This window comes from Coffea arabica, chromosome 11e (assembly GCF_036785885.1).
Source record: "Coffea arabica cultivar ET-39 chromosome 11e, Coffea Arabica ET-39 HiFi, whole genome shotgun sequence".
Lineage (NCBI taxonomy): Eukaryota > Viridiplantae > Streptophyta > Magnoliopsida > Gentianales > Rubiaceae > Coffea > Coffea arabica.
Window position 1 is genome coordinate 49,460,806 of NC_092331.1, and position 27,343 is coordinate 49,488,148.

The window sequence follows — 27,343 nt, forward strand, 5'->3', positions numbered from 1 at the left end:
GGTTGCCAAAATTTCACAAGAAAAGGTTCATTTGGCATCTGATCTTTTAAAACCAATCCATGAGATTTGCATTATAAACACATAATTCAGTACCATTCTTGGTATTTTGTTGAAAAATTTAAAAAACCGCCGGTTCACGGTTCTTAACGGTTCACACGGTTCGTCCGGGTTTCAACGGTTCTCCATGAACTTCCGGCTTTAGCATTAGACCGGACCGGTGACATGGCCGATTCGCGGTCCAACCGGCCGGTCCGGTCCGGTTCTGAAAACACTGGGATAGACACAATTATGACACAAGATTTGAGTCTGGTTGCCAAAATTTCACAAGAAAAGGTTCATTTGGCATCTGATCTTTTAAAACCAATCCATGAGATTTGCATTATAAACACATAATTCAGTAATCTGTGAGATACTGAGACGGCCTCCGAATAAACCAAAAGCTGTGTCCACAAGATGCTTAATAGAAAAACAAATTGCCAGAACAGGATGGTTTAGTTCCAGGTAGCATTACATAGAAGAGTTTCAAACAGAATTTGATGGACTAATAATGACACAATCTCAGCAGCTTCAGCAACCTGTTAAGAACATTGAACAAACATCATTAGATACGTTGACATGAAAAAGATAAACAAAAAACAGAAGAAAAAAGTCACCACAATAAATAGTAGAACAACGAGAAACTGGTTTTCCACTTCTCAATGCTGCTCTGCACATAGTATCACCACTACTCTACATACAATCTTCTTCCCGTTTTGAATAAAGTAGGGTTCTCAACCATTATCTCCAACATAAATCAGACCAGTAAATCCATTTTCCTTTTCCTGGTCCAAGAACTTCCACAAGAAAAAGACTTCAGACCTCCAAATATGTATTTATATGCTCTATGATGAACAAGTTCCTGCTACATGACAATTAAAGACGAAATTTGCCATCCTAAACGCAGCAATTGTTTAACACTAAAACACATGCAATTTGCTGTAACAGAGTGGAAAACTATGTTACTCGGGCTCGGGTATGAGAGTCAGATATGGGTATGTGTCTAAGTGTCTAGTTCTTTAATCATCTAAAATCAGGATAAAGGGACACTTCTAAAGAGTCGGATACTGGTACTTAGGTATGATGGACTTTCTAGGAAATATATATACAAATTATGTACATTGATTGTTGTTTACTTATAAACGAACAGGGCCATTTTCCTTGGGAGCTTTTCAGATTTCATTTATACAAGGGAAATTCAGAATTTTAGATAGGTCTTCTTTCTCTCTAACATGAAAGTCCTAAAGTTTTCCACTTCACTTTACTTCTCTCCTCCCCCTTCACCATCAACATCCACTGACAAAAAAGAAAGTACCCAAAAAGTTGTTGAAGTCCAATGCCTGGTCGACCTCTCCTGATGTATCTGTCAGTGAAGGAAGCATCCCATACCAGTACCTGTGCCAAGTTATGTCGACACGGTAGAGCCGGAGTAACATAGGTGGAAAGGTGATTTTCCGGTAGCTAATTTGTCAGTGTCACAAGTTTGACAAGCATGGTGCAGCTTATACCCATTATGGTAACAATGGCTTTCACCCTGACAAAATTATACATAACTCGATGACTATGTCTTGGAAAATATTTTGCATTGCTCGGGCATCCAAGAAAGATAGATAGTGAGAGTGATAGCCAGAAATTTCAATCACTTAATAAAGCTCACTTCTCTCTTCCTTTCTACCTGGCACGTTAGAATCAACATTCCATTCCATGGAACTGGTCATGAAAAAGTAAATGTGTGTTAGGAACCAAATATACCCCTCATCTCAACACACATTATTTATTTCTACAGCCAAGCCCCACAAAACTTTGGTTTCAAGAGGACAGAAAGCAAATTCCTAAGCCCAGATTCCCAGGACTACAGCTTTTTGTTAAATGTGAGTATTATCGTCAGCTAACCTTTCTCTGGAAAAGCTGTTTAATCAGATTCTTTCCTAGCTGGGGATACAATGTACCTCTACATGCCCCTTGGAAGAGAGCTTTTGGCTACAAACCTCAATAGGCCACAATTGTTTTCCAGCTTAGCTCCACTACATGGATAATTTCCTATTTCTTTTTTTTTCAAGTCCTTTTGCCCAGTATCAAGTAAAAAATGAGGCTCATAGAAGAAATGAAAGCTGTAACTGGCCAAATCTTGCCGGTATTGACCAGAACTGACTACTAAAGCACCCCAAATCCCATGGTTTTTTCTTCATGCGAGCAGTTGCACTTATAGATAGCCAGTTTGTCACACATCACATAGTCTACTCACTTAATATAACTAAAAAGCAGTGCTCTTAGTTTTGATTGATGCTTTGACAGAAATTGGTAAACATTCAGGTACAAATGCAATACCCTAGACAGAAACCTCATGTACTGCAGGTGAACTAAGTGGCTAAATGTGAAAATCATTTATTAGATAGTACAAAGGCACTGCATTTGCAATCTTTTCCATTGCAACAGAACGATTAGCTTCAATACTTCTGAGGTACAAAATTATCAAAATTTGTTCAGTTGACAACTAATCAGGCCATTATCGTTAGCACATCTAGAAACAACTTTGGGAGTTAGATGTAATATCAATGAACATTCAAAGGTAGCAAAACGCTAATCACAGATCCACACAAAGCAAAGCAACTAAAAAGTTCTCTCACTGAGTATGTCTGTGCTGCACAGAGCAAATACATCCTAAAACAAGTTCATAAACATTGTCTCCAAAGTGGCACTCTTCTTTGCCTGCCAACTGAAGCAAATCTCCAACCAACAAAAGTAAGGTACAAAAGAAGGATATAAGCTTTATCACAAAGAAGCACATAAATGAGCAATGCAACACTCTTAACAGATACATAAATTCACTAAGAAACTCATAAACTTGAGTTAAACCACATTCGATTGGAGAAAACGTAAATGACCACTTACAAAACTAAAACAAGAAAAATCGTTGATTAATACTCCCTCCGTCCCATTGACACGGTCATATTTTCCTTTTTAGTTCTCCCAAAATATTTATAACTTACATAAATTGGCTAACACATTTGCATTCAATTCCTCCATTTACCGTTCAAACACTCCCTAAAAGTCCAATGCATGTCTTTTCATGAGCCCACAGATTATTACCGACGAAACTAGGACAACTTCTTTTGTAGTACGCGCTAGTTGGCATTAAGAAACTAAAGCCATTAAGTGTTCTGATGCACGCGCTAGTTGGCAATCATATCTGCGATTGGACAAACATCTTGGCTCCACGATTCTTTATGTCTTAACACAACACTTAAAGCTCTTCAATTTTCAAATTCTATCCACTCTTCATAAAAATTACAGTCCCCGAAGTGCGATAAATTTTATGGGACAAAGCGAGTAATTCTCAATAGGAGACCAAAACTGTTCCTAAATCGTAATTTACTGTAATTTACTGTAAAAATTAAATCGTCTATTGTACGAATCATTAGCTCATAATTTGCAAGCACTTCAACCAAAAATTACATTTCTATTCCAAAAACCCCATTCAGAAATAACCTTAAGCTGTCAAAACATAGAGATTATAAATCCTAAAGACTGTCAATTAAAAAAACTAAAGCAAACCCACTTAACAAAACCTATCCAACCGTCACCCAAGAAAAAAAATTTTATTTACCTTCCCTAAGATTAAACCAAATAAAACTTGAAACCCAGAAAAATGTCAAAAAGCCTCCAAAAAATCCCCAGGTAAAATCATCCAAAATAAAACTCAAAGAAAAAACTAAAAAATAATTACCTTTAGATCAAGCATTGGCAGTTTGAGGAATAGGCTGCGCCGCTGGGGAGCCTTGTTTTTGTTGGGCTTCGGCTTCCGGGATCTTCTGCATCCGTTCCATGACAAGCTCGTACTCGCACTTCTTACCTGCTTGATTGATTAACAAATTGATAAGACCGAAACAAGTAATCTATGTGCATATGCCGCTCATATGCTCTGCCTAATCAATTATACATGTAAACAAAATTCACCGCTCGAGATGAAGCAAAAATCAAGATTTGGCCTTGTTTGAATTCCCATTTCTTCCCAAAAAATTTTACACTTTGCGTTAATGCATCTTTCAATCACTTTTTTTTACCTCACGTGTGTCATATACTTACAATATATTTTTTTCACAAAAACTCCAGAAAATAGTATCCAGACGGGTTATTTGAAATTAATGTCTTAGCATCCACAGAATTTTCTCAAGTACCCCACAGCTTTCTCTTCACAGACTCGACCACAATTGCCATGGTCCCCGCAGCTCTCCACTGGACTCTTTTCTCATGGCAGCCGGCTGCCCACCAGGGTGATAGAACTGATAAACCCAAGAATCATTTTCTATTTTGCTAACTTCCAAGAAATAATTTCAAGCAGGAATTTGTCCCTTTCCTTACCTGCCTCCAAAAGAAATTATAGAAATTATTCTTTGGAGTATGGGAGGATAGTAGTATAATTTGAATCAGTCTAAAGACTTGACTTTTCCCACTTGGCAAGTCCACGCAGGAGTTTACAGTGTGACAGAGCCATCCTCACTTCATTTTCCAAGGACCAAATAATTCCTCCCGCCTCATCCTGCAAATCCTAACCTTTAAACCTATCATCTCCATCGATGTAGGAGTAATCTTTGTGTTTTGGGGTGCCCTCTTAATTTTGCTCCAATGTTTACTCTTCTTGTATACCTCTCCTTTCTCTTCAATCTCTTGTTCATCATCACTTCCAGCGATACTCCGCCTTACAGCCCCACAGATTACATCCTGATCAACTGCGGATCATCCTCAAACGCAACCTCAGCCGATGGCCGGAACTGGTACGGCGACGCCGGCTCAAAATTCTCCCCTAACGACATGGCGACTATTTCTTCAGCTGTCACAGCCACCGAGCAAGACTCTTCGGTCTCCGGAGTCCCTTTTTTAACTGCCCGTATCATTCGTTCTAATTTCTCCTATACCTTCCCTGTCTCCCCCGGCAAAAAGTTCGTCCGCCTTTACTTCTACCCGGCCTCCTACTCCACCGACTTCAACGCAACTGAATCTTTCTTCGCTGTCATGGCTAATAACTACACTCTTCTGAGCAACTTTAGCGCATTTTTAACAGTTCTTGCCGGGGACTATTCACCTGCCTACGTCGTTAAAGAATTCATCGTTAATGTTCAGTCTATGAATCAATTCCTCAACGTTACCTTTTTGCCCTCTATGCAGTCGTACGCGTTCATTAATGGAATTGAAGTTGTTTCAACCCCGGACGGACTCTACATGGGCAACCATGATATGTCCAGTAATCCCCTCAAAGACGTGAATGATCCCAACATTCAGTTCGAGTTTGATCAGAACGACACTGCCTTCGAAGCTCTTTACAGGCTCAACGTCGGAGGAAATGATGTTTCTGCGTTAGCTGATAGTGGGATGTTCCGAGGGTGGGCTTCCGATGACAACTTCACGTGGGGCGCAGATAAAGGGAACCCATTGAGCAATAATGAAATTGCTGTAAAGTACACTCCGCAAACCCCAAATTACACTGCGCCAGCGATAGTTTATACTACCGCAAGGGCGATGGGCAAGTTTAGCACCCGATTCAACTTGAGCTGGACGTTCTCTGTTGATTCTGGGTTTAATTATCTCCTGAGGTTGCATTTTTGCGAGATTGACCCTGATTTGATTACACAAGAGAACCAACGGGTGTTCAGGATATTCATCAGTAACAAAACAGCTGAGGAAGAGGCTGATATTATAAATTGGACCGGCGGCCCCGGAATCCCGGTTTTCAGAGACTACGTCGTGTTCGTTCCACACCCACCGGATGGTCGCCCGAGCAAGCAACGCTTGTTTCTTGCTCTGCACCCAAATCTCGACGTCAAGCCGAAGTATGCTGATGCAATCTTGAATGGTTTAGAATTGTTCAAACTGAACAACAGCGACGGCAATCTAGCCGGGACCAATCCTGTTCCGGCGGCGGATCCCAATTCCCTGATGCCAAACACCAAGTCACCGAAAAAGGGGAGAGCTGTACTTTTTCCTATCGTGGGAGGGGTGGTCGGAGGGGCTGCCTTGGTTTTGATCATCGGTTTCTTGATTTCCCGGCGGCTAAGGAGACGGGTAAAAGATTTTGACCAGAAAAGTGCTTCAAAGTCATCCGGGGTCCAACTTTCAAACACGTCCAGGTCATCAAAGACAACAAGTGCATCAAGGTCTTCGTCACTGCCGCTAGATCTTTGCCGAAGATTTTCCCTGGAGGAGATCATCTTTGCTACGGCCAACTTCGATGCTAAGTTTGTGATCGGAACCGGAGGATTCGGAAACGTGTACAAAGGGTACATCGACAATAGTCTAATCACAGTTGCTATTAAGCGATTAAATCCTTCGTCAAGTCAAGGGGTCCGCGAATTTCGAACCGAGATCGAGATGCTGTCGAATCTAAGGCATCTTCATCTGGTATCCCTGATAGGTTACTGTGACGAGAAGGGAGAGATGATCTTGGTTTATGATTACATGGCCAATGGCACCCTTCGCGACCACCTCTACAAAACAGATAATCCACCCCTCCCGTGGAAGCAACGGCTTCAGATTTGCATCGGCGCAGCCAGAGGGTTGCATTATCTCCACACCGGTGCCAAGCACAATATCATCCACCGGGACGTCAAGTCAACCAACATATTGCTGGACGAGAAATGGGTGGCTAAGGTTTCGGATTTCGGTCTATCCAAGCTAGGCCCCAGCGGTGGAATCCACAGCCATGTCAGCACGCAGGTGAAGGGGAGTTTCGGCTACGTAGATCCGGAGTATTACAAGAGACAGCAGTTGACGGACAAGTCGGACGTGTACTCGTTCGGGGTGGTTTTGCTCGAAGTGCTGTGCGGGCGGGGAGCCATTATTCCGAACTTGCCCAAGGAGCAGGTGAATTTGGCGGAGTGGGGCAAGAGGTATTACGCAAAAGGGATCATCCACCAAACTGTAGACCCTCACATGAAGGGCGAGATTGCTCCCGAGTGTTTGAGGAGCTTTGCTGAAACGGCGATCAACTGTTTGAAAGATCAGGGGATTGAACGACCCGGAATGAATGATGTAGTTTGGAGCCTCGAATTCGCGTTGCAGCTTCAGGAGGCGGCTGAAAATGAGAGTGGTCGACGTCCATTTGCTTTCCGTATGCATGGGTTGGGAAGAGATGAGCAAGCTACGACTGAGGATGACGAGGATGTGTTCTCAGACTCGGGAGTTGAGAAAGATTCTGCCGCCATGATGAAGAGCCGTAGTATTACGACCGGGACATTCACGGCCAGTAGTGACATGTTAAAGTCTGACAATGTTTTCTCCGAGATCGTGAATCCCACCGGCAGGTGAGGATTTTAATCAACAGATTAAACCTCCAAAAATGTACGTGGGATATTCATGTCTCAGGAGTCTAGTGTGCTATGTCCTTGTGCTATTTTTTGTTTGTTTGTTTGTTTTTTTTTTGTCTGTATTGGGCAACCTATTTGTAATGTCAAGGTAGTATATTTTTGGAAATGTAATATTAATTAAGGAAAGTAAATAAATATTGGGAGTGTTTTTGAAAATGTAAAATCATTTTAAAAAAAGTAAATAAATACGATAGAAGGTTAGTAAGATTAGATGGGAAAAGTATTAAATGCAAGGGAAGGTGATAATTCATGCCTTAGGAGTGTAGACTGTAGAGTGCTAAGTCCTTGTGCTTTTTTTTTTTTTTTTTTTTGTATTGTGCAACCATTAAGATTTGACACAAAAAAAAACCATTAAGATATATTTGTGGTGTTAAAATATATTTTTGAAAATGTAAAATTAATTAAGGAAAGTATATAAATATGAGGGAGTATTTTTGGAGATGTATGATTAATTAGGAAAAGTAAATAAATACAAGAAATGATTGGTAAGATTAGATGAGAAAAGTATTAAATGCAAGGGAAAGTAATAGCGGTGAATTTTAAATATCTTAATAAAATAAAAGTACCTAATGGATATGGGTATCCATTAAAAAAAACCCTTTCTTAAATATTTTTTCTTGCGAAGTCAAAAAGTATAATATGGCGTGGTTTTGATCTCTTAGGATTCGTTTGGTTCACGGACCAAATAAGACGGGATGACTTGTGCTCGAATTATTAATTCTGAATTGAGTCATTTTCAGATAAATAATCTAAGTTATCTAGTGTTTGATTGGTTATAAATTGGATAGGATATGTTGGGAAATAATCCTATCCTGTGTTTGATTGGAAATTGGATGAGGTAAGATTACTATTTTAATGACCAAAGCACTCCTTAATTTGTAGAATTCTTTTTAATAAAATAATTTAATATTTTATAAAATATTAATAATTTAATATTAAAAAATAATTTCATAAAAAATTTCATATTTATAACTTTTATTAAAATAGAGTAGTTTGAAACTTTAGAATTATAAGGTAAATCATGGGTTTTAATATATAAAAATTTGCATTCACTCAAACTCAACCCATTCGGGTTCTTAAAAATAGATTTTTGAGCAAGTTTTTGAACATAAATTTGAAATTCAATTAAATAATGGGCTGAGCTTTGCTAAGTTAGGGTTAAATCGATTAAAACCTAACCCATTTAAGAGTTTTAAATGAGTCGAACTCAATCTAATATAGAAGATGTTTCTTTGGACCGAGTTTGAGTTTATTGAAGTCCTTATTCACAAAGGCCAATTGATAAGGTTATATATTTATATAGAATTTGGTTTAGAAAATAAGCTTAGTAAGGATAATTTAGTCCAAGGGCAATATAGTCCTTCTATTATGATATTAGTATGGCAAATTAGTCAAAAAATTTAAATTAATTAATAGGGGTAAATTAGTCAAAATTTTTAAAATAATAAATAGGAGAAATTAGTCAAAAAAATTCAAATAATTGGTAGGGGCTAATTAGTCCATTTATTATCATATTATTATGTGAGAGTATGGTTATATAATAGTTAGTATGAATTTGTATCACTCATAAGGGCAAATTAGTCTAAATATATTATATTGGTAGTAGGAGTAAATTAGTCAAAAACTTTAAAATTAATTAGTCGGGGCAAATTAGTCCATTCATTTTATATTATCATGTGGGAGTAGGGTTATTTAATTATAAGAGTATAACTTTATATTTTTTGTAAGAGTTAATTAATCTAAAATTTGATCATCCTATTTGTTAGTTATCCCAGGATAACTAATATCACCTCCCCCATTTGATTATTTTATCCCATAAATAGGGGATTAGTTCAGTTAAGTAAGATGTGTCATCCTATATATAAAATGTAATCAAATATGAGATAACACATGATAATTAATCCAATTCTGTATCATCCTATGAACCAAACAAGTCCTTAGTACTTTGATAACTTCAAGGACTCTGGTCGAAATTTATATTTGGACACAATTGACCCCATAAAAATAAATCTATACTGGATGCAAATGTGCCCTTAGAATTTGTAAAATTGTGTGACTCTGCCATCATAGGAAAATATTGATAAGATGGGTAACATTGGAACAAATTTTGAGTTCTCAAGGGAAAAAAATAACACTTGAGGTTATTAATGGACATGAAATGATAATTTGGATTGCATTTTTCTGAATTTTTTGTAAAAAAATTATTATAACGATTTGATATATGTGAAGTAAAAAGATAATTGAAAAATGCGTTCAGAAAAACGTAACAATTTTTTTTTCCAAAAATTGCTTTCCAAACAAGACCTAAAGGCATTTATTGAAGGAAAAATTTCACCAACGATTTTGTGTAGCAATTGGATAATTGACATATTTAGAAGAAGCAATCCTAAACAATTATCCATACATACAGTATATATATAAGGAGAGAACAGGGTTGGTGTAAATTTTTTCTGTTACTTTTTGTAAATCCTATTTTATCCTTCAAATAAAGGGCAAAATGGTATTACCATCTCCCAAAAATAAACACACACACACACACACACACACATCTCCCATTTTTTAAGTCTAAAAAAACTTCTAATATGGTAATAATGGCCAATAACTTTTTATCAAAAAAAGAAATCGAAAAACAAATTATTTTCATTCATATATCTAAAATAAATCCTCAATAACTACCAAAAACTTTATTAACTTTCTCTCTAAAAATTTACTTATTTTAAATGTGTACACACATAGAATGTGCCCTTGTCACTAGTTCAGTATAATACTTTGCATGAGGATATGCATGTTTTCAGTTGAAATATCATAAATGAATGGCTATTGAGTAGGGATATTAATTAGTTATTTGCTATTTAAGATACACAAATTGCTACTATTGTATCTACTATTCTATTTATTTCTTTGGCATTGCTTGATAACTCATTTCAACACTTAAAGCTTAGTATATTACCTTAACATATTCAAACGTGTTTCTGAATTGTCTAGACAAAACTTACTCCAAAATATAAGTGATAAATTGTTCATTTATTAGTAAACATAGAATACGTTTAAATGTTAGAATTTCAATATTCAACAATTCAATAATTTAATGGATTCAAATTTCAAGACTTTAGATTTTAGATATTATTTTTATCAAATGCACCGTTTGTCAATTTTCAATATTTTCTTCGGTTATTGATTTTTTTTTTTAATGTGTTCATAAAGGCGGGGTCTCTAGAGAAGAAAGTGTGGCACCTAACGTGGCATGGCTGATCCATCACTTTCTTAGATGGGGTCCTCATCAGTTGAATCTAATTCTTTCTCCAAGTGATGAAAATTTGTTAAAAGAGTTTTTCCGGCTAATTATTCAGAATATCGTTGTAAAACAGAAAAGTCGGACGTTTATGGCTCTGACAAGTGACGCTGCAAATCTATGGCTACGGGCTGTGTCAGCCCGGCAGCGAATTTTTTTTTTTGTTTTTTTATAAAGTCCCTGGCTCCTGGGCTGACAAGGCCCGGCAGCCAGGGACTTTATAAAAAAAATCTGCACAAAACCTGCTAGATCGATTCTTAAGGGAAAAGGGCTTGAAAATATTCTTCAATTACTACTTACTACTACTAGTATTTCATCCATTGATTTTATCTCTCTAATATTTCAGCACCTTTCCATATAGTGAATTGCTCTACTAGCTGGTGAAGGCACCGGTTTTCCCTGGCCAAGTTTGCATCCTCATTTGCCAGTCTTGATTTTTCAGCACCACCATAAACTAATTATCAACTTTATTTCACCACCACCATAATTATCAACTAACTTGCATGATAAAGTGAATTGCATTAAACTAATATCACTAGTTTCAAAATTAAGCTATGCTAATTACATTAATTTTATGTATTTAATTTATTAAATGCAGCTAGTACTTCAAATACTTAAATTGCCCAGACTAAATGGCTATCTTAATCAAAACTCAATATATGCCTCGTCAAATACATCTAAATTCATTGAATCGAACCTCTTAAAATTAATTCATTCAACTAATTAAATCACTAAACTAATTAAACTAATCATATACTAAATAACATAAACTAATTATCAACTAACTTGCGTAATGAAGTAAATTGCATTAAACAAATAACACTAATTTCGTTAATTAAGTTGCGCTAATTACATCAATTTTATGTATTGAATTTATTAAATATGCCAATTTTAACGGATCAATTGCAATTAGAATAACGGATCAATTGCAATTAAAATAACGGATCAATTGCAATTAAAAAAAATTAATTGCAAAGCACTAGGATTTCCTTTTTTTTTGGGTTATTGAAGTTGGCAAGAAGATTTGGGATGAACATAGTAATAGCGGATAAGCATGGTAATAACAGTTATGCAATGGTGGATGAGTATTGTAATAGCAGTTAAGTAAATATGAGAGTATGGAATATAAGATGATTGTATATTATTTTATCATACGAGGGTCAAATTAAAATAATGACATTTTTTTAACATCAAACCCATTGTCCACACATTGTATATAGAAAGATTATAAGTTAAAAATGGAAAAAAAAATTGGTTGATTTCTCTCTTTTTTTTTCCTTTTCTTTTGGGGTGTGTACATAAGTTGATTCTTTTCTCTCTTTTTTTTTAACAAATTTTTTTTTAGTTTCTCCTTTTTGTACTTGAGGTGTGAAAATATCTAAATTATTTTAATTCTAAAGTTTCCAGATGGTACAAAGGAGTGGGAAGAAATTCATGCAAGTGATATCATCATCATGTGCAACGAGAATAATTAAACCACAAGCTGTGGAATCTTTAATTGGGCATAGAAGTGAGTTAGTAAGAGGCAAAGTAGGAATTAATTAAAGAATGAAGAGATTCACTATATGGAAAGGTGCTGAAATATTAGTAGTAAGTAGTAATTGAATATTTTCAACCCCTTTTCCCTTAAGAATCGATCTGGCAGGTTTTGTGCAGATTTCTTTTAAAAAAAAAAAAAAAAAAATTCGCTGCCGGGCTGACACAACCCGGTAGCCATAGATTTGCAGCACTCCTTGTCAGAGTCATAAATGTCCGATTTTTTTTTTTTACAACGATATTCTGAGTAATTAGCCAGTTTTTCCTAACTTTTGAAACTTTGATTTAGTTTCCTTTCAATTTTAGTTATGAAAATACCCCACACCACATATGTTCGTTCTCTTGAAAAACCTTTTTCTTTTTAAAAGCTCCAAGTAAAGTAAACTAATTGTTTCATAAGACACCTTTTCTTGTGGGGCGTAAAGAAAGAAACCAAAAAAAAAAAAAAAGATTTTTCAATTTGAAGAAAAGGACGATGACATTGACAGTCACCTAAACATGGTGGAGTGGAGCTCTTATTAAAGGTCTCTATCGGAAAGGAAGACCTAAAGTAGCCTACTCAGTCCCAACTACAGCCACAGGTTCATTATCATCATCTAAAGTACGCAGAAGCCACTGGCCATTTGGTCCAGTGGTCATCACTATTAAAGGTGATGCTGGAGGTCAGGGGTTCAATCCCTGCCTCCCACAAATTTGCCACAATTTGTGGCGGTCTTAATTGACCTTCATCGATAGAGTCTGTACTCACATCGAACCCCCTCCCCTTCCCCTTAGACTAGGCTAGATTAGGTTATAGGACATCTATCGTTTCGACAAAAAAAAAAAAATCTAGATGGAGTCTGTACTCACATCGAACCCCCTCCCCTTCCCCTTAGACTAGGCTAGATTAGGTTATAGGACATCTATCGTTTCGACAAAAAAAAAAAAATCTAAAGTACGCAGAAGTAGTAGTAGAACTGGAGAAGGCTATTAAGGTCTAGGGACAAAGGATAAAGTCTAGGGACAAGAGATAGGGAAGGATGGAGATTCATGAATATTATGAATATGTTTTTTTAAAAAAATATTATACCACATTTATACCAATTTTAACTCTTATTTTTGTGTATGAGGCGTTAAATTTATCAAAATTTTATGGATTAACTTTTTATGCACTCACAACGTAAGGGTAGTGTTTTTTTTTTTTTTAAACACTAATGGCTTTGAATGTATGCTGCATATGGGCATAATTTGAATTTAAAATCTAAATTCATATTATGTGATATGATCTAAACATGATAGTGTAAAAAAAAAAAATATTATACATTGACAATGTATAAAAGAAGTTTTCCAAATTTTATTACCTTATTACTTTTGTATGTGCATCTACAAAGTTAGGCTACATGTTGCTGTCATTTTATAAATAACTAAGAAGATAAGTCATTGTCCTTAAATTAAAATTTTATTTTTTTTTCAAAAATTGATGTATAATTTGTAAAGAATACATCAAAAAATTTATTACGCGTTTCATAAAATTAATTAATTAAAAAATATGAGTAATTTTCAAAATATTCACTACATTGATTCATTTACTTGGTTTGGCATATGCTCTGTTTATAGGTTGCAGACATTCACAGCGGGGTCATTCAGAAACATGGTGAGACACAACTATGGCACAAGATTTTGAGTTTGGTTGGCCCAAAACCAGTCCATGAGATTTGCATTATAAACACATAATTCAGTAATCTGTGAGACACTGAGACAGCCTCCGAATAAACCAAAAACTGTGTCCACAAGATGCTTATTAGAAAAAAACTAAATTCCAGAACAGGATAGTCTAGTTCCAGGTTGCATTACATCGAAGAGTTTCGAACAGAATTTCACGGATTAATAATGACACAATCTCAGCAGCCTCAGCAGCAACCTGTTAGAACATTGAACAAACACCATTAGATACGTTGAAGTGAAAAAGATAAATAAAGAAAAAGAGAAGAAAAAGTCACCACAATAAATAGTAGAAGAACTATAAACTGGTTTTCCTATTGATTTTTTTGTTCCGAAAAAAAAAAAAAGATATGCAAACAACAATAACCGACTAAGAAGACCACAAATTTCCTTACTATTATTCTCCTTTCAAGGTTAAACATGTATCAACATTCATGTGGAAGATCTGTGATTAGAAATGGTAAATACAAGACAAACACAACAAATAATCTTCTTCCGGTTTTGAATAAAGTAGGGTTCTCAACGATAATCTCTAACGCAAATTAGACCAGTAAATTCCATTTTCCTTTTCCTGGTCCAAGAACTTCCACAAGAAAAAGGCTCCAAACCTCCAAAAATGCCTATGGTGAACAAATTCCTGCTAGATGACAATTAAAGACAAAATTTGCCTTCCTAAACACAGCAATTGTTTAATGCAATTGTTTAACACAAACACATGCAATTTGCCGTAACACAGTGGAAAGGTGACTTTCAGGCAACTGATTTGTTAGTGTCACCAGATTGACAAGCATAGTGCAGCTTATACCCATTATGGCATTACCAATGACTTTCACCCTGACAAAATTACACATAGCTTAATGACTAAATTCTTGCATTGCTCAGGCTTCCAAGAAATATAGATAATGAGATATAGCCGGAAATTTCAATCACGTATTAAAGCTCACTTCTCTCTTCCTTTCTACATGGCTCATAAGAATCAAATCCCCATGCTATGGAACTGGTCACGAAAAAGTTAATGTATCTTAGGAACCAAATATACCCCTCATCTCAACACACATTATTTAATTCTACAGCCAAGCCCCACAAAAACTCGTGCAAAAACAGTTTCAAGATTATAATTGTGTTTGAAGTTCCTGATGACAAGAATGACAAATCTAGCTACAGCTTTGCCGAATAATATGTCATCAGAAAAACCTTTTCAAACAGGCTTGAGTATCATTCTTCAACCTAAGTATAGATACCAAACCAGTAACTTGCCAACTTGCGCTCACAGCAGTTTTGTTACCAGCAATTAGCCAGTAGGATTTCAGACTTCAATACAGTATAAGAGCTACTAAAACACTATGCAATGAAAGTAACTAATAAGCAACTGTTAAGAAATGTACTTTGTTCCAACCTCAAAAAGATATCAGAAACTATAATAGTCAACAACTGTTATTTGCCTATATCTCTCTCTGCCCCTAAGTCAAGCATACTTCCCATCCAACTGAAGTTCAAACTCAATAAAAACCCAGATTCCCAGGACTACAGCTTATTTTAAAATGTGATTATTATCCTCAGCTATCCTTTTTCTGGGAAAGCTGTTTAGCCAGATTCTTCCCCGGATGGGGATGCAATGTTCCTCTACATGCCCCTTGGAAGAGAACTTTTGGCTACAAACCTCAATAGGCTACAACTGTTTTCCAGCTTAGCTCCAGGAAACGGATAATTTCCTATTTCTTTTTTTTTCCCAAGTCCTTTTACCCAGTATCAACTCAAAAACGAGGCTCATAGAAGCAATGAAAGCTGTAACTGGCCAAATCCTGCTGGTATTGACCAGAACCAATTACTAAATCACCCCAAATTCCATGGTTTTTTGTTCATGTGAGCAGTTGCACTTATAACCAGTTTGTCACGTATCACATAGCCTACTCACTTAATATGACTAAAAAGGAGTCACAAAACACAACTGCTCTCAATAAAAAAGAAGACTTCCATTTAGCTTGATGATTTGATAGGGTTTTGATTGATGCTTTGATAGAATTCGGTAAACTAATAGTACAAATGTAAAACCCTAGACGGAAACTAATAGTACAAATGAAATAAGTGGCTAAATGTGACCATCATTTATTATCTAGTAAAAAGGCACTACATTTGCAATCTTTTTTATTACAACAGAACAATTAGCTTCAATACTCCTGACGTACAAAATTATCAAAAATTGTTCAGTTGACAACAGAAAACTAATCAGGCTGTTACAGTTAGCACATCTAGAAACAATTTTGGGAGTGAGATGTGATATCAATGAGCATTCAAAGGTAGCAAAAGGCTAATCACAGATTCAACAAAGCAAAGGAACTAAAAAGTTGTCTCACTGAGATGTCTGAGCTGCAAGAGAGCAAAGACATCCAGAAGCAAGTTCATACACATTGTGTTTAAAGTGGCACCTATTCCTTGCCTTCCAACTGACCAAAGATTGCAAAAACTATGGCATCCTTAAATATTGCAATTAACTTTTTGCCTATTATTTTGTGGTTTAGGAACTATTTAACTTCATCCATTGAATAGAACAGGAATGCTCTCAGTATCAAAAAAGGATTACCTTGTGTCAAACCCGCATGCATAAGTAAATCTTAAGACCAATAGACCCACATATGATCATATCCTATAAACTAAATCATCTTGAATAAAAAATCCTAACTAGTGAAAACCATGAAATATCTAGTCTGATCACCACGTGTTGCACTTTGACCTATGATCAACAAAATTCTTGGCTGTCTCTTGACTAGGTCCCCTAATGTTCAGAATCCTTTATTTCAACAAAAAAAGGACCTTGAGTGTCCAACTTATTTTGGGTGACAAAAACCATGGGGAGGCAGGCGCCAGTGCCTTTTGGCCCATTCTCCTCCCCAACTCTACCACAGGACCCAACCTGAATCTGAAAAACAGCCAGTACCCAAGGACAGCACTCTGATGCAGAATTCTAAACCTCAAATTATCAAATAAAACCTACAACCTTAAACAGAACCAAAAGCTACCCTGACGTTAGTGGGAAAATTCCACAAGTGCAAGAGATAATATTTCATGCATCATGTAATCAATATTTTCTTTCCAGTCAAAAAATTTAGCAGAGAAAACCTGTTGCTTCATCCATCACATAATCAGTTCAATGAACATCCAACTCCAGTATTAAGTCTATTACTATTAAGTTGAAAATAAATGAAAATACTTATGTACTAAATCACTCCAACCCCATGTTTTCATCAAATGCTAAATCATCCCAACCATTACCCAAAAGTTAATAATAAGTTCACCAGTAAACCTTAAAAAAAAAAGAAAGAAAGAAAGAAAGAAAAGGAGATCCTAAACAACCAGTCAAACACTTATATCACCAACAGAAAAACCACCATACACACTGCATGACAAACCTCTTAGCTCAAAAATAAAGAACTGCAAAAGAAAAACCACTACTCAAAGCCTCATACATATTAAAACATCTTATATCACCAACAGAAAATTTAGCTAATAGGTCATATTGGAATAAAAAATGCAAAACAAAATTTCACTATTTTTGCAAAAAAACTACAAGCACAATGTTGGAAATAATTTGTTCAACGCATATAAATCTCAATATCCACAGACAGACATCAAAAGAATTCAAACACATAAAGGAGAATTACCAATGCAAATAAACAAATAGAAGCAAAACTCCAACCAACAAAGGAAGGTACAAAATAAGGGTATAAGCATTATCACAAAGAACCTCTTAAATGAGCAATGCATCACTCTAACTGATACAGAAATTTCCTAAGAAACTAATAAACTTGAATTAAACCACATTCAATTAAAGAAAACGTAAATAACCAATTACAAAACTAAAACAAGAAAAATCCTTTATTAATAATTCTCAATAGCAGACCAAAACTGCCATTAAATTGTCTATTATACGAGTCATTAGCTCATAAATTGCAAGCACTTCAACCAAAAATTACATTTCTATACCAAAAATTCCATTCAGAAATAACCTAAAACATTTTTTTAAAAAAAAAGAAAGTTTACAACAATAAAACATAGAGATTATCAATCCTAACGACTGTCAATTAAAAAACTAAAGCAAACCCACTTCACAAAACCTATTCAACAGTAACCCAAGAAAACAAATATTAATCTACCTTCCCTACGATTAAACCAAATAAAATTGAAACCCATAAAAATGTCAAAACAATCTAAAAAAAAGGGTAAAATCATCCAAAATAAAACTCAAAGAAAAAACTATAAAAGAATTACCTTTAGATCAAGCATTGGCAGTTTTAGGTATAAGAGGTATAGGCGGCTGCGCTGGGAGGCCTTGTTTTTGTTTGGCTTCGGCTTCCCGGATCTTCTGCATCTGGAGCATCCGTTCCATGACAAGCTCGTACTCGCACTTCTCATAGGAGTGGCGTTGGTCCTCACACTTCCAAGGAAGATAGAACTCCGCCTGCCTGCATTTGTTCAGTGGGATCAGCAAATGGGCACATTGGTCTCTGTAAGGGATTGGGACTTTGGCTTCCACCATTTCTTCTTGGGTTGCTATCATCTTCTTTGATGACCCTGGCACCTCCATTTCTACGGTCTCTGCTGATCGATTGCTTGATTTTCTAGGTATGCTATGGCAGTGTAATTGGGAGGTTCAGGAGGTGTTGTGGGGAAACTCTGTGCTCCTTTGATGGGCTGCAAGCTTGGAAAGTTTAGGCTTAATGCGGTTTGACCCCTGTAATTAGGGGTTGCTTGCGTTTTGCCACCCAAGATTGAGTTTATCTATAGTGTACTCTCAGAAACGAGGATTTGTTTTGGGAAGATTATTTGGAAAAACATTTTTTGTATTATGTAGTGTAATGTAATACTTTGTGATTTCTGATGTGATATATATATATAAAACAAAAAAATGATTGAAAAACATAAATATGGGATTGCGAGATTTTTATTTTTATTTTTTGCGAATAATGATACATAAACATATAGTTTGTTTGGATATGACTAGGGGTGAGCATCGAAATCGAAATCGATAATTCGGCTGATTAAATTCATTGATTTCGGTAATTTTTCTTGTGAGATTCCAACCTAATTCAATTTCGAATTGAAAACTTTTAGTTTCGATTTCGATTCAATTCGAAATTGGAAGAGTAGCGAATACCGAATTCAAAAAGAATAATGCATTTTGTTATATATTATAAAGTGCATCATAACATAATATAATGATATATTCTTATGATAACATTTAGTTTTACATAAAATTGAATGTATATAACATTCTAATATGTATTTTGCACATGCTATTTACTTATATATGGTATTCATGTATAATACATACATGTCTAAATTATATATGTGTTGTTTAATATTTAAATATTTTTTCAATTCAAAATTAGTAAAATCCGACTTCAAAAACCAGTACCATTTTCATATCTATTTCAAAATACATGAATTCGATATCTTCGTCATCCTTCTAAATTTATGAATTACGAATTCTGAATTTTTGAATTCATTTGGAAATTGATTGGTAATTTGGTAAATTTTGAATTTTTACACCCTTAAATGTAACTTAGTATTTGGGAAATGTTGTCGAATTTTCTATGTTTACCTGCCTTAGGTTTGAAAAAAAAAATTTGGAAAAAAAATTTTACAGTAAGAACTTTTTAGTTTAAACATAGAGTGCTTTCTCTCAAAAAAAAATTACTATCCAAAAAACAATGATTTATATATTATTAGAAAGTTTGGTATAATGAACTTGTATGGAATAAAACAAGAAAATAAGGTACTAGTATTACCATTTAAGGTACTAGTTTTAACTACACTATGCCTTCTAACTAGGAGGTTATTCTACTTTGTCCAAACATCGTGTAATTTTTTCTTCCAACATTTTCCTAAAAAGGGTTGCAATGAGCGTGGTTTTGTGGATTATTAGAAGGTTGAGGTGGAATAGCCGAATAGGTGCCTCGAAACTCCAAATTGTGAAGAATTGTTTGCTTATTCCTAAGGCTCAACGAATCTTCAAAAAAATGGATTGCAGATAGCTTATGTCTAATGTACATCATATTCTTATTATTCATGAAAATACGCCAGCAGTTGAAAAGGAGAACCAAGAACTTCTTATGTGTACTATGTGGCTTCTCACGCTGATGATGTTGAACATGCATTGGTCATACAAACATATCTTAGATCTTTCATCGTTCACTACGACAAAGATATCCATAGGACTGTCAATAGAATCAGGCCAACCAGAGCTCAACCTGTTCGACCCGATAAAAGGTCCGATGAGCCTATGATATTAGTGAGTCGGTCTGAGTTTGACCCTGAAAACTAGATCCAAATTAAATACGAATCAAGTTTGGACCTTATTGGACTCAAGCCTAATATAGGCCCGAGCCTATATATATAGTATTATATAATATATATATATGTTTTTTATTATATATAATTAATTAATCATATATCCAAATATATAATATTTAGTCACTAAAACTAGATATACAAAAAAAGCCTTTTCTCTATTTAGCACTTAAGGCTTCCGGCTGCGGGTTCTCTTCACTAAAGAGTATTTGGTTTTCAATTCTTAACAGGAAACAAAGGCTCCATTGAAGTGATTCTTGTTTTCACTTCTTTAAAGTCACAAGAATAGTACATCCGAAGAACGGAAGAAGCGATAGTTTCTCAAACATCCGAATTTTGAAAGCCGAAACCCTTAATTTCATTTCCCTCTAATTCCCTCACGGTCGCTTCACCAAGACCTGCAATTCTTTCTTTGTCACTCGGATCCAATCTCCACCACCATAGATGAATGAAACTCCAAATTCTCCGCTTGCAACTTTCAATCCAAGTCTCCAAAATTAGGGTCAACATAACTTTCAATCCTGGTTTCCAAACCCTTTATCTCTCCGATCCAATGTGTTTTTCATTTAGGATTTTTTGGGTACTTTTTTCTTGAAATAATTAAACTCATACACCAACATCTACATGTGATTAACTAAATTTGATTATGAGAAAAATTTAAGAAAAAACATGTTTAGAATTAGAAGTTGTCCCTCAGACCATTTACCATGAGTGATTGTTTCCTTTCACAATTGTGAAAATGTCTCATTAGTATTCTAAGTGCTAAATAGAGAATAAGCTTTTTGTCATTTTTCTATTTTTGGGATGCAACAATGTTGATTTTTCTTAGATATAACTAGCCATATGTTATAGTTCTCTGCACCAACCATTGAAATTTGCCTCGATTTTATTTTAATGCCAAATATAATGGTATATCAAACCTGTGCAACAGAATTTGTCTAAGAAATTGACATTCTACAGGAACAATAATAGTAAGAATAATCTAGTCATATGTCTAAATAGTCCTATCTAATAAAAGAAACTACTAGTTATATCTAAGTATCAAAGTAACTATTAGTTATATCAAAGCAATCTCAGAAATGGATTGTTGGTCATATGTCTAATTAGTCATATGACCAGCAATCCCAGACATATAATGCATAATTACAAATTAGTCATTTAGAAAAGAAATTCGAAAAATATAACCAACTTATATAACTACTAGTTGCAGCAACATGACTACTAGTTAAGAGAAATTGACCAGTATTAAACTCTGTCCATTTTCATAATGAATTGGGTTGGATATCCAATTAGTTATTTTATTTTATCTTAAACTTGTTCATTGATTTTTTTTTATTTCTCAATCAAGGAAAAAATTACCCTATCAATCTTTTGACTGTTGTGTATATTTGAACCACTTTCTTAAAAATCAAAACTGAAAAATTCTGAAGTATGAATTTGTTGTATTTGCATGGTAATATTTTTTATACAAGGATCACTTTCTTATTCCTCTTATTCGTGTCAGTAAATACTTTACCTCCCTAACAATGTCCTTTTTTTTTTTGCATTAGATGTCAAATGCAAACAATGAAGATATTGTTATTACAATCACAGATATTGAAGCAACAGAAACTACAGCCGAACAAGAACCTGAAGAAGAAGAAGCAAATAAGGGTGAAAAGAGGAAAAGAGAAGTTAAGGTGAGGTTCAAATTTTGGACCCATTTCACCAAATTTTCATCGAAGAAGGAAGAATGTACTTGCAATTATTGCAAGAAAGGTTTCTCCTACCGTAGTAAAGGAGGAACAACTCATTTGCATCAATATATATTTTGGGACACATGTGTAGCCTACAAAAGAGTTATGGGTGGACAATTGTCAAAAGGGCAAACGATTCTTAACTTTTCCAAAAGTAATTCAGATTAAGTTAGTAATTCTGTTTGAAAATTTTATTAAGAGAGTAGTCGAAAAGATCTAACAGAGCTTATAATTAATCGAGAGATACTATTCAATTTTGTTGAAGATGAATTATTTTCAGAAGTATGCTTTGGGTCTTAATCCAAATGTTGAATTTGTATCTAGAAACACAATGAAAAGTGACTGTACGAAAATATAAGAAGTTCAACCATGAGTTTGACACAGCTAGTAAGCAGGTTGCTAATACCAACGGGAGATCGTAAGTTCGACTCCTACATGTGACGTTTTGAAATATTCTGGGCCAATCCTTTACCCCCGAGTAAGAGTCGAACTCTGCGGACGCTTCCTGAATCGAATACAGATTAGTCTCACTAAAAGGTAGGGATACCGGATGCTCATAGCAAAAATATATATGTGTATATATATATATATATGAAGTTGAAAAAAGTAAATTGAAGGAGATTTTTTTGTAATCCAAGCCTAAAGTATGTTTGACAACAAATACTTGGACATCTAAAACGGATCTTCCTTTTATAGCATTGACTGCTCATTTCATAAATAATCATTGAAAATTGCATAAAAAAGTATCAATTTTGTCTTCGTTCCAATAAAGGCATTAGTGAAGAATCTATCTGATATAATTATCAATTGCTTGTTAGAGTGGAATATTGATAAGATATGTACAATAACTATAGATAATACTTCAACTAATGATGTTGTTGCTAAATGCTTACAAGAGCATTATTCATTTAGAGGTGCATTATTTGATTGTTCGTGGTTGGGGTCATGTTCTTAATTTGATTGTTCAAGAAGAATTGGATGAGATTCATGATTGTATTCATAGGATTAGGAATGCGGTGAAATATGTAAGATGATTCGCTAAGAGAAAACTTAAGTTTCTACACTATGCTGACCAGGAATGTATTTTCAGAGGCAAAATGTTATCTTTAGATATATGTATAAGGTGAAATTCAACATATTTAATGTTTGAATATGCATTGTATTATAGGAGAGTTTATGACTGCATGAAAACTCGTGATTTAAACTTCAAAAATCCTCCATTGGCTGAAGATTGGAAAAAAGTTCGAATAGTTCATGGTTTCTAGAAATTTTTACATTGTCACAAAATTTTCTCTGGCAACAAATATTGCATAGCTAATGTTTTTTTTAGTGAAATTTATCATGTATTTATGTTATTAAGGGAAACTTCTATAGAGGATAGTCCACTTCTTGAAAGCTGGCAACTAATATGTTGGTGAAATTTGAGAAATATTGACTAGAAAAAAAGCTAAATATCTTGCTATCTGTTGCTTTTGTTTTAGATATCAGGTTTAAAATGAGAAAATTAAAGACCATCTTTAGCAAGATCTATGAGAGATATTTAGTACCATGTATGTTACATCGTGCTCAAAAAACACTTCAGATTCTTTTCATCGAGTATGTAATAGCTTATGAAGTGAATTATCAGCAGGATATTGCTTCACAAAAGGAGAAAATTATAGGGGCAGGCAGCAGCACTTTTTCCACAGCAAAGAAGAATTACATGGATGATTTTTATAATCTTAACGAGGAGGAAAATAGCACTTGTAGTAAGACAAAGTTAAACTTTTATTTGGAGGAAAAGATCTATCCAAGCAAACCGATGAAAAATGATTTGATGTATTGGATTATTGGAGAACTCATGCAGCCAAGTTTTCAATATTGTCCATGCTATTCCTGTTTCTTCAGTTGCATCTGAGAGTGTTTTCAGTACAGGGGGATGTGTTTTGAACAAGTTTCGTAACTCATTGCTGCCCTCCACTATTGAAACACTAATTTGTGCTTAGAATTGGATTAACGATGCACCAAAGAAGTTGATCTTGAACAAGAATTTGACCCTGATTTTACTAGTTAGTAATAATGTTTAAAAATTTTCATTAAAAATTTGATTTATTGTTGGTATTTAGACTAATAATAAGTAGTGTTTACTCTACCCGTTCCTTCTCAGTCCAAGAGTTAAAATCAACTTCTCTACCAATTTTTTTGAGAGCCAATATTGGTAATGCATAACTGAAACTGTAAGTTTTCTTATTCATTGAGTAGGTTTTTGTGTTGGCATAATATTGATTGATTTCTTTTGGTCTAGAAACACAAATCATCAAGCATATTTGAATTCAAGTCACAAGATTATGAAAAATTCTAATATTTGAAAATATATTGGCTTATAACTCATATTTTATTACTGTTTTTTATGTATTTTGAACGAATTAGATATAAATATTGTTAAAAAAATTCTTGATTTATATGCTTTTTAAGAATTATTACTTGTTCATGTTTAGTTTTAATGCTGTAACCTTGTGAATGTTAAATTAGTTTTACAACTTAATAGTTATAACAATTATATTAAAACAATTGAATAATAAGTGAGTTTGGACTAAATCCGAATAAAACTCACAATCCGAATATTATGTGAGTTTGAGTATAAGTTTCACATTTATTAATCCAAAACTCATGACCCAAAATTTTCGAAGGTGTTGTAAATTAAATGAATTGACCTCAAACTTATAGAAGCTCGACTTATCAGATCCGATTAACAGGCCTAGATGTCTAGCAATCTGGACAAAATATTTCAAAAATCACCAAAATCATACAGGCCCAATTTTTCTGAGACTCCAAATATTTCCAATTTCTTGATCTAATGGGCCATTCAAAATATAATTAGGCCTGATACCAAGTTCCATGGGCCCATATCCATAATGATAGAAGACCCAAATCGAACTTGTAAGACATATTGGGTTAGAAGTCTGAATCTTCAGGCTTACAACTACTATGCAGGTTACATTGATTTGACTTATCACTATGATGAGATCTAGTATAACATGATAGATGACGTGAATCCTTAATTTCTAAAATACTAGAAGGAATTCATTGGGGCCCAACGAAATTGGTCCTGCAATTGTAAATATACCAAATTTAAAAGGGTAAAAGGAAAAATTTCAATAATCGTGTTTTGCAATTCTGAACCCAACTCCTCCTATCACAACTATTTAAGTACACTAGATCATGGCGATCTTCCCAATTGGACTAAGTAGAATGTCATATTCTATTTTCTTGAAAATCCCTTGTTCATCCCCAAAAATCAAGATCAGTTACCACCTGTCCAAGAAAAGAAAATAGAGCAAAGGAATTAGGTTCGCCTGTGGATGCTACTTGATGTACCGCAATGGATACAACAAGGGGTACTATGTTCTCAACTTTAATGCAACAAAGAAGTTATTCTTGAGAATTCAAGAAGAATCCCCTCCATTTTACCACGTTTTAGCCATACCAATCACTTGATCGGTGTCAATTTGAACAAATTATAACTTTCAGAGGAAGTTCAACTTCAACAAAATGTGGGTATGGATTCGACTCAGAACTCTCTAATTCTTGAAGGACGTGGATTCCAGTAAGATCAATGATAGAGTTAGGGCCCTTATTATGAAATAATTAAATAATTATGATGTTATCAGTCTGATTAATTTAGAATTAGTGTGTAATTCGTTACCCTATATCTAGATAAACTGTAACGATGCATCTTTCAAATTTGTACGCATTGAATTTCAAGATGAAATAGATTGACGTGTTTTTATTCCAATAATGCGCATTGAGTACATGTGGTATTACTACCTTGAATCCCTATCTACATATAAAAACGTTATGTTTATACCGTAAAATACAATTATATTGTATGTTATACATGTGAGGTCCACTTTTTCCACCGAATACACATTTCATGTGTTAGCAGCAGGTTCAATTGCTCTTCACTGAACTGGGATCCTTTGCATCCTCTCTAGACATCGGGCATGTTTGGAACCTGAGTTTTTTGGGAGTTTGTCTAAAACTTTAATGTAGTGCACTGTAGAAGTTTTTGAAAAAATTTTGTAGAAGTTTTTGTAAGGTGAAAATTTTTTTTGTAGAAGTTTTTGTAAGGTGAAAAATTTTGTAGAAATTTTTGTAAAATGAAAAACTTTTTTGATTCCTTTTCTTTTTTTTTCTTTCTTTTTCTCTTTCTCTTTCTCTTTCTTTTTCTTTCTTTCCTTTTTCTTTTCTTTTCTCCCTTCTCTTCTTCTTCCTTTTTCTTCTTCTTCGTTCTGTGTAGCCTCCTCGTTCCCTCCCAGCACCGACCCCCTCTCCCGCCACCCCTCTCCACCCTTTCCCGTTCTCCTCCCCTCTGCCCTCCCACTCCCTCCCCCGCCACCACCCTCTGCCCCGCCACCCCCTCCTCCGGCCATTTCCCTAACTTGATGACCTTTCCCCCCCGCCACCCCCTCTGCCCGCGACCCCTTCCCCCCGCAACCCCTTGCCCCAGCGCGACCCCCTCTCCCCGCCACCCCTCTCTGCCAGCGACCCCCTCCCCCCGCCACCCCCCTCTGCCCTTTCCCCAGCCCGACCCAGGCGTCACCCCCGCCCTTTCCCTAGCCCTCCCCCCTCCCCCCGCCACCCTTTCTACCATTTCCCCAGCCCGACCCAGGCGCCACCCCCCGTCCTTTCCCCAGCCCGACCCCCTCCCCCTTGCCCTTCTCCAGCGTGCGCCTTCTCCATAGCCATCAACAAGCCATGCGCATCTCCGCACGATGGGGGACGAAACGGAGGTGGTAGTCGACACCGGCGGTGGTGGCGGGTTGGGATTGGGGTGGAAGAAGAAATAAAGGGAAGGGAATTTTTTTTGTGTGTTGAATTTTTTTTTTTTGTGTTTTGGGTATTTTGAAGTGTGTAGGTAAAAAATTTTGAGAAGGTTTTTTGGGGTTTTTGTAGCAAAAGTTGTTAAAAAATTTGTAGGTAAAAAACTTGGTCAAAAAACTAGCTTCCAAACAGGCCCATCGTCAGGGTCTCCTTCAAGACCCTTAATTAGTTTGAAGAGCAGATCCAATTTCACAATGAATAATCTCCAAGTGCCCATACGATAAGCAAAATGTGCCCCCAAGAACACGACCTGCTATATCACAGTCTTTCACGATCCTGAAGAATCCTACTATATCTTTCATATTCATTACTCCCTCCGTCCCATTGTTAATGTCATATTTCCACTTTTTGCTTGTCCCAAAATTTGAATCACTTTGAAAAGTCAAACCACATTTAAAATTACTTTTCAGTTATGCCCTTCAATTGAAAAGTCAAGATTATTATTATTTTTTTTTTAGACACTAAAAAAG

The 27,343-nt window shown here is 35.3% G+C and overlaps 2 protein-coding genes and 1 long non-coding RNA gene across 4 annotated transcripts; 1 reads left to right on the forward strand and 2 right to left on the reverse strand.

Moving 5' to 3' along the window:
* Nucleotides 1-429: 429 nt before the first annotated feature.
* LOC140021482 (uncharacterized) lies at nucleotides 430-4,123 on the reverse strand. Of its 2 annotated transcripts, XR_011825308.1 has the most exons (3): nucleotides 3,994-4,123; nucleotides 3,764-3,889; nucleotides 430-575 (listed from the first exon to the last, which is right to left on the reverse strand). It is a non-coding gene; the product is annotated as an uncharacterized lncRNA (long non-coding RNA). The 2 variants fall into 2 exon arrangements; XR_011825307.1 differs by having other exon boundaries at nucleotides 3,764-4,116.
* Nucleotides 4,124-4,162: 39 nt separating this feature from the next.
* LOC113718943 (receptor-like protein kinase FERONIA) lies at nucleotides 4,163-7,553 on the forward strand. Its single transcript, XM_027243879.2, has one exon. It carries the CDS (start codon nucleotides 4,663-4,665, stop codon nucleotides 7,336-7,338), a length of 2,676 nt encoding a protein of 891 aa, XP_027099680.1. The 5' UTR covers nucleotides 4,163-4,662; the 3' UTR covers nucleotides 7,339-7,553.
* Nucleotides 7,554-13,974: 6,421 nt separating this feature from the next.
* Nucleotides 13,975-18,658, reverse strand: LOC113717693 (NADH dehydrogenase [ubiquinone] 1 beta subcomplex subunit 7-like). The gene is made up of 2 exons (XM_027242480.2): nucleotides 18,193-18,658; nucleotides 13,975-14,125 (listed from the first exon to the last, which is right to left on the reverse strand). The coding sequence occupies exon 1, from the start codon at nucleotides 18,506-18,508 to the stop codon at nucleotides 18,200-18,202; it is 309 nt and encodes a 102-aa protein (XP_027098281.1). The 5' UTR covers nucleotides 18,509-18,658; the 3' UTR covers nucleotides 13,975-14,125; nucleotides 18,193-18,199.
* Between the last annotated feature and the right edge of the window lie 8,685 nt (nucleotides 18,659-27,343).

Coding starts and splice junctions, on each gene's coding strand:
- LOC113718943 (XM_027243879.2), top strand. CDS start 4,663: ATGTTTACTCTTCTTGTATACCTCTCCTTTCTCTTCAATCTCTTGTTC.
- LOC113717693 (XM_027242480.2), bottom strand. CDS start 18,508: ATGGAGGTGCCAGGGTCATCAAAGAAGATGATAGCAACCCAAGAAGAA.